The sequence below is a fragment of the Manihot esculenta genome, chromosome 16 (assembly GCF_001659605.2).
Source record: "Manihot esculenta cultivar AM560-2 chromosome 16, M.esculenta_v8, whole genome shotgun sequence".
Classification (NCBI taxonomy): domain Eukaryota; kingdom Viridiplantae; phylum Streptophyta; class Magnoliopsida; order Malpighiales; family Euphorbiaceae; genus Manihot; species Manihot esculenta.
In genome coordinates this window covers 26317774-26325959 of record NC_035176.2, presented here as the reverse complement: position 1 = coordinate 26325959, position 8186 = coordinate 26317774, and the positions used below count along the sequence as shown (strand labels likewise).

The 8186-nt window shown below is 39.9% G+C and overlaps 1 protein-coding gene across 2 annotated transcripts; it reads right to left on the bottom strand.

Moving 5' to 3' along the window:
• Positions 1–598: 598 nt before the first annotated feature.
• On the bottom strand, positions 599–7652 carry LOC110603894. Of its 2 annotated transcripts, XM_021741883.2 has the most exons (5): positions 7403–7652; positions 4618–7229; positions 2407–4185; positions 1936–2179; positions 599–1825 (listed from the first exon to the last, which is right to left on the bottom strand). In XM_021741883.2, exons 2-5 carry the CDS (start codon positions 7156–7158, stop codon positions 1248–1250), a joined length of 5142 nt encoding a protein of 1713 aa, XP_021597575.1. In that variant the 5' UTR covers positions 7159–7229; positions 7403–7652; the 3' UTR covers positions 599–1247. The 2 variants fall into 2 exon arrangements, with proteins under 2 accessions (XP_021597575.1, XP_021597576.1); XM_021741884.2 differs by having other exon boundaries at positions 4618–7652.
• Between the last annotated feature and the right edge of the window lie 534 nt (positions 7653–8186).

The following is an 8186-nucleotide window of genomic DNA, read 5'->3' as shown; positions in this document are numbered from 1 at the left end:
ACTAGTTAAATTGCTACCTCATGAAGCAAATTGCCCGCAGATATGTCAAAACTACTAGGTAGAAATCCCACAAACTTCCCACTAATCAAAAAGACATTAGTATCACCATCAAATTGACATACGAATAAAAACACATAATGACCATCAAACGTACACAGATGCGCAGGCGCATGGAAACATATATGAAATACTTGCGCCCTATATTATATGTCAAGATTTTCCTATTAGTTTTCTGCGACACCCGGCCTTTAAAATAATAATAATAATAACAACAATAATCAAAAGAAGAAAAAGGAGTGCCACCCATAAACATAAAAAATCATTTACAAGACATGCAATAAAACTGCTTGGCCTGTGAAGTTTTGGGTCCTATCCATTTATCCGCAATGGGTAATCTTTGACCTGGTTATATGTCTTCCATGCAACTTAAGATGCAGCATTTCATCAGAGATTCAGAAGGGTAAGATGAAAAAAGAAAAGTGCACCAGCTTCTCCAGATCTGTGAATTACTCAAGACACCTAAACAGATCAGGGCATACAGCTCACAAACTTCTCCAAATCTATCTACTATTTGTGGATACAAAGTATCACAAGAATATGAAACAAGCAAGGAAGCAACAGCAGCTTCTGAGCTCCAATAAATCTGTATGAAAAATTATAAGATCATTTACTTACAGGATTTTCCCTCTTCTTTTTCAAGAGATAACACGTTCTGGTTGTTACATATCTATCTAGTGAATGCTCCAACATTCAATCAGACAGGAATTTTTGATTCAATTCCAAGGGGTGCTGTATTATTTCGGCCAACTCCTACTTTGATATCAAGGTTAAGACAAAAAGAAACATAAAAAGGGGGGAGGGAGAATCTGTACAAAGATTGGTAGCCAAAATTTCATACACCCCTTACCTGCAGGGCCAGTGCATGCAAACCTGCTGCTGGATATTAAAAAAATAAAAATAAAAAACCTAGTGGGTAGAAAACCTGTGAAGTCACACCAAAACTGCCGTGACAATGACACTAAGAGGCAGAAGCAAAATGTACTCCCCTCCACCTGCCATAACCCTCTCGATTGAAGCCCTTCTGAACCAACGGCAAATGACAAAAAGGCCACTACCATTGAGAAAGAAAACACCACGCTGCTCCAGCAAAAAATTTGAAGTCTACAACTGGATTCTTGGGCTGAAGAAACTCATGCTGAAGGGCTGGCACATTTCCTACCCTTTCATCTCATCTTTCTTTTCTCATTCTATCCATCACCATTTAAGTCCTCAGAAGAAGCTTTTATTGCCTCAGCAGTCATGAGGGCAACCACAGCCTTATGAATGGCAAGATCAGCCCTATAAAGCAATCTCTGAGCCTTTTCTCTCTTGAGTTTAGCCATATTAAGTGCATGCTTTGCTGCACCAGAAGCATCACGCAACCTGAACTCATCAAGATCTGAACTATCAAAATGTTCAGAGCCATGGCATATGGGGCCATCTACGTGGTAATACCGCTGGTTTGGCCACTCAGAATAACCTATATTCCACCGATGAGCTCGGTTTCTCTTGTCAAACATTCTTTGATGATAAGAAGCAACCATCTGAGTATCATTAGGAAACATAAATGCCCCAGGTTTCTTTGACTTGCTCCTGTAAAGCTTCTGCACATGATTCCTCTCATACCTATCTGCGCTCATTGAAAAGTATCCTTTGCCGCCAGCATCCCGAGGAGAAAACACCCTCGGTGATATTTGAGGCACTGGAGAATCATCAAAAGGTTCATAGTTATGACCTTGATATATAGCCTTTTCATCCCCGGCTGCAAATCCATTTAATCTTCTTCCTGGATGCAACAAATATAGTTGGATTGAGGAGAGTTTGCAAGCACAACAAATGAAAAGAAATTGGCAAAAGAAAGCTTAATAGAAAATGTGGAAGGCTAAATAGTATTACCATAAGCATGGAAACCATCATGATCTCCTGAGAAGATATTGCTTTGGCCAGTAACTGAAATTTTCCTCTGTGACCTATGTTTAGATCCCTTGTTTGGCACTTCCAACCCCCGCGGTTTCAAGCAGAAAGCAAACATCGGAGGCTTTTCAACATGTGCAACCTTCTCATGGCTTGCAAGAGTCGTGTTACTTTTTGCTAGCTCCCACTCCCTCACCTGGTGTTGATACCTCTCCCATAGTGGTGGCTGAATAAGGTCCATACAGAAAAAGGGAATGGGGAAAAAGTTAAACGCTAAATATGCTCAGGCAGGAAAATGCGCAAATAATCCATACACAAGCACCAAACACAGATTAGAAACCAAATCCTAAGGCTTAGAAAACATCTCATATGATGAACGAGGTCAAAACAATGCCATGGATATCTTCAAAAGCAATAAAACAACATAAAAATACAGAGCAATCGAGAATGCACCTGGAGATGACGGATTAAAGGCATCCCCTTCCTCTGCCTCTTCTGCTGCCAATACTCGTGGATAATTTTGATTACTTCCATTGGACCGAGTCCAGCCATGAGGTCTTCTATTTCATCAGATGTAAACCGGTCACATTGTTGAGAATATGCAGCCTTCTCAAACATGTCCACAATCTTCTCAAACATATCCTCAGATATCCCCCATGTACTGTTGGAAACTTCTGAAAAAGTTCGATGTTTCGACATCCACTGCTCATCATCGCTATCCATGTCATATAGCACCCTCATTGGATCCAAAGCCATCTCAATATCAGTTTCAATCTGCCGAAAGTACTTGGATGAACTTCGAACAAATGGAACTTCAATTCCATTGTCATCATTTTCCTCTATCAAGCAAACCCCAGGAATTGGAATGTTTTTAACAGATGCAGCACGGATGTTCCGATTATAGCACTCTTCATGCATCTCTTTAAAAAGAGCCCACTGACTCCTATCAGGAAATTCCAATATCCAATCCTTTCCTCCTTTCCACATCATAGCATGAGTAAATCGGTTTGTTGACCCTGGCTGCAGAAACTGATGTGCCTTGTAGGAATACTTTGTAATTCCTGAAATTTTTACGGCAAGCTTCCATTCATTATGATCAAAAAGCTCTAATACAACATGTGCCCCACACTCTCTCCAACCTCTATCACCAAGTGTAATCAAGACATTTGCTTCACAAGACAACAACTCTAAGTTTCTTTCAGAACCTCTAGAAACATCTGATGACCGCTTTTCATTTGCTGTCCTAATCCGTTTTTGTGGAAACCCTTTCTGTAAATGGCCTTTATTCTTTGAGCTGTAGTCAAAACCTCCAAAAGGCAATGCATAAGAGACCTGCGTGCGTGGCTTCTTCGGTCCATTACCAAAATTATTCTGAAGAAAGTCAACCCTTCCATCCGCCCATCCATGTGCAAGGTATCCAAAAGATGTAGAACTATTTCTATTTCGATGCCAAGTACTTCTGCGAGCAGTAGGGTTTGGACTAGGGATAACACCACCGTTCATATTCCAGGACAAATCAGTAGATGGTTGAGCACCATGTAATTCCTTATCAACATGCTTATCAAATTGACTGAAGGATGGAATTTCAACAGTAATACCATTGAGAAGAGAATGAGAACCAGTACCAGACTTATCTCGATCAACTGGAGGCTTCGGTGATAGATGGCATCGTTCAGACTCCGAATGATGGAATTGCAACTTTTGCGGTGAGCCAACAGCATCATTTCCCAATTTTCCAGGATCCTTGAATATGGCAGAATTTTCAACAGTTACATCACTATTATGGTGCTTTAGAGAGGGCTTCATCCAATCACCAACACTGGTAACAGAAATATCAACTGCTTGTGGCACAGTTTTAGAACAAGAGATAAATTCGTTATAATCAATATCTCTTGAAGAAGCCTTGCAATTATTCTCAGGAGTGCTTTCTGAATCTTTGTTAGAGCAGTCCTCCCCGCTAGAACAGTCATCTGCCAGAAAACTACCAGAGTTTTCAGGATGCTCCATTGAGACATGATCATGAAAGCTGAGGCGAGTAACACTATGTTCCATAAGCAGCTTAAGATGCAAACCCAAAAAGAAGGTAGGTGCAGCGGTAAAAGAAAGAGCAAATGGAGGGAACCATCTGTGAGACTTGTCAGAACTGGAAGATGATGGACTGGCATTTATACAAGTAGATTCTCTGGAAACACCCACAAGGCTCATACACTGCCTAGACCTCCTTATTCGGCCCTGAATATGGTAAAGTTAATACTGATTATTAGCTGCAACCCAATGTGCACAGTATTAACAAAAGGCAAAAAGAAAAAGAAGAGAGAAAAAATCACCAACTTGAATTCTTATCCATAAGAAAATAAAAAATGGAATAGAGAACAACAAAATGAGCAACCAGCAGTTGTTAGCCACGACTGGTACATGTGATAATTCCAAGTACAGTCATGAGTTCAACACTCAGATTCCCAAGTGTCTTAATCCAAGAGGAAGCAAAAAAAAAGAAGGGGGAGGGGGGGGAGAAAGCTGCAACAAAAATAGACAACAGAACATGGAAGCAGATATGCTATACTTCAGAGAATAACATGAGAAAATCTGAAACACGATTTCAATTCCCTGAGCAGATCTGAATAAACATTATAAAAATTGAAATATAATGTATGAAATAAATACCTTAATTCTTGAGGAAACATTGCAAACAGAAGAACTGAGTAACTGACTAGTTCCATTTTGAAGTGCCCTAATGTTATCATAAGTGCATTCTGATAGAGGTAGCTGCTCAGTAAGCAAACAATGTTTTTTAAGCTTCGAGTCTAGATCCATCCATTTTGAAATTTTCACTTCAACAAAGTTGTAGAATGCAAACACAAGCTGCTTCCTGAAATCATCGATGCAAGAAAATTTGAATTTGATCGAAGTAACTGGCAACTGCAAGTCAGCAAATTTCCTGTGTTCTGTAGGTGGATGAAATACAGCCAGGACCTGGAAAACAAAGGCTATGGCCTGCTTCAAGCAACCTTCAAACAAAAGAAATCTCAATCCAACCATATTATCCACAAAAAGCATCTCCAAATGGACCCTTGGCCACATAGTCATCAGTGTACCATACTGAAGCAGCAGTAACGCATGAAAGAACCAAGGATGATATGTGCCAAATGAGTAATTGCAGGTAGAAAGTACTGGAAAGCTTAACTCAAACCTGAACCGTCTTGATTCCATTAACTGAACATTTAATTTTAGAAGGCCTGTAACATCAGTCAACCATAAAGCCTCAACAGTATCCAACTTTTCCAAAGCCTCATCAGGATCCAATCTTTCCAGAGAAATATGTTGCTTTTCCAATGGTCCAGAAGAAACACCAACAGGACCAAGAGAAGTATCAGATTCAGGTAGACTAGTGGAAACATGATTGGCTTCAAATGAATGACGTGGCACACTGTATGAATTGCGAAATCGCTTCCTATAATAAACAAGCGGAAGCTTGTTATCCTTGGGATGAAAGGGGTTTTCCAAGGGAGACACCTCAATCCTTCCACCAGCAGCAAATCTACCTGGAAAGCCAGAATTACCAGATAAATTGCTTATATCCTTGTTCCGCGAACCCCCATCCAAATGCTCATGTCTACTAACACCATCATCAGTCAATGATGGTGGCCCTGAAGTCAGAGATAGAGTTGAAACTTTCTGTTTCTTTGAGGCATGAAAAGGGGAAGATTTAACTCTCTGAGAAGAACGTGCCAACCATGAGATGATAGGCTCTGAATCCATGTAGTTCCCCATATAATTATCATCCTCTGTAGCCAAGTCTCTCTTCTTCTCTTTCCTGCGCTTCAATTTTCCATTTTCCCCATTAGAGCGCTCCACTCTTGCCGCAGATCTTTTCCTCTGACGCTTACCTGGAACTTCACTAGGAAGCAGCAAGAGTTTGAATCTCTCATCCTGGAGATTAATCCATTCCTCATCCCGATCATCATATTTCACATGATGAAGCTTTTTCACTGTATCATAATCACTAATGAGGCCATAATACCAACTCTGGTCCAAAGGCCAAAAAACCTTAATTCTCCGGTTCAATACCCAATAGGCATCCAAGTCCCCAGTGAAAATTTCATAATAATGGCGCCGTTTTCTTGAGTTACCCTTCTCTTTATGCTGTTTCCTTGGTCGCAATACTCTACCAGCAGTATCAACAGATGCAGATTCAGATCCTGAGACATCATTAGACCCATGGGCAGTGAATTCCTGTCCTGATGATAATAAAAAAGACAAGCCATTCGCAGATGGCAAGGAGGAGACTTTGCTATTCAAGGAAAAGCCAGTACAGCTAGGGTCAAACCGTGATGATAGCATCCTTGCAGCGTTTTCTTCAAGGTTCTCCTCATCATCTGGCAAATCATCACTGATCTTATCACTATCAATTGATGGCTGAGCCTCCTTAGCAACACTTTTACCATCAGGCACCATACCCTTTCTTTTCCTACTTCGCTTCCTCAGTGACTTCCTTGAAGATGAATCACCATTATTCTCAACAAACTGGCCAGTGTGAGATTTCTCCATAGATAAATCCCCACTATTTACAACTAAATGATCAGGACGCTCAGCTTCTTGCTCCAAATCCTTACCTGAATTTGTTTCAGCATTTCCATTTTCTTTAAATTCATCAGAAGCTTTCTTCTGTTTAACCTTCAAAGGCTTGACCTGCTTGCCTGTGTCTTTGCCAGTTAATTTAACAACCTGATCACCATTGCCCACTTCACCACTACACAGCGCAGCAGTCTTGGACAGTTGAATAACATTCTCAACTTTTCTCCGTCCCACAAAACCACGTTTACGCCTAGGGATTTTGATAAAACTACCCTCTAACGTTTGTGACATGTTACTAAACCCACTACCATGATTCGACCGCTGATTCAAGACATCCTTTGAGTCCTTTGAATCATGTGAACCTGAACTCAAACTGCCATTGTACACTTCCTCTAAACTCTTACTGCCATTGCCATTGACTTTTCTGAAACTACTGACAGATACTGCTTTTCTGCTCTTCTTCCTCTCATGTTTCTTATCAACAGCACTAACATCTATGCCACCCTTCCTCTTCAAGTTCTTAGTTTGTACCTCTTTTGAACCCTCGGATTGGTAAAGACTCTTGAGATCCAAAGATCTCGATTTCTTAGGAATTTCCGCTTCATGAGAACTTCCTATTCTATTTTCCATGAACAATGCCTCGGTCTAAACACCAATACCCGAAATCCCCAATTTTCAAATTCCATCATACATTTTCAGATCTGTGAACACCAATAACAACACCAAAAATCACTTCAAAAAAATCCCCCAAGTAATAAAATACCAAAAAATAACGCACAAATCAACGATCACACTCTAATCGTCAAACAATTGACATCATTTGAAATCACAATTGACAAAATTAACAACAAAATAGAGAAAACCGCATAAGCACCTGGATCGGAACCCTCTGAAACTTTGATTTCTCGAGCAAACCATAAAGATCACCCGCACGAAACATGGATTAGGGCACGAATCTGTGAATTTCGATTTGTAACCCTAACAGATTTGTCGATTTTAGTAATTAAATTTTTAGATAATTTTTGAAATTCCCTTTTTTTAACCGTGAGAGACGGAGGAGAGCTAGGGTTTCTTTTGGTTTCTAGAGAGAGGGAGGGTTTAGATCGAGAAATAACAAATAAAATTTAGTAGTTGAATTTACAAAATAGAAAATAAACGCTTCGTTTCGATTAAGCTACGTGGCACTTTTGAAACCGTAAGATTCAGAAGTTATGGTTAGGATTTTGTTTGATGATCCAAGCTCTAGGATTTTAACAAAAAATAGAAAAAATTTTCGGGGTAAACGAGGTATATATCTACGGCCAGGATTAGTTTTTCTGAAACGTGTAAGGCCCAGATTTTATATTATAATGAGACTAGTGTCGCAGTTGAGCTACTCTATATGCTAAAATAGTACATTTTGTAAAGGAAATGAAAATGTATTTTGCTTTTCCTTTTGTGTATTAATAAATAGGGTTTGCCTTTCTAAAAAATATCGTGAATGCCATCCGGCTTTTAAGTTCTGTTGAGGATTGACGCGCCATTAAGAAACGCTCAGACTACGCGCTTGAGAGTAGACTGCAAACATACTCGCTTTGCTGGACAAAAGCGTGGATTAGCTGATCGAAATGTCCTCAAACTGGAAAGCCTAGCCCATCAAATCAATTTGAATAATTTAA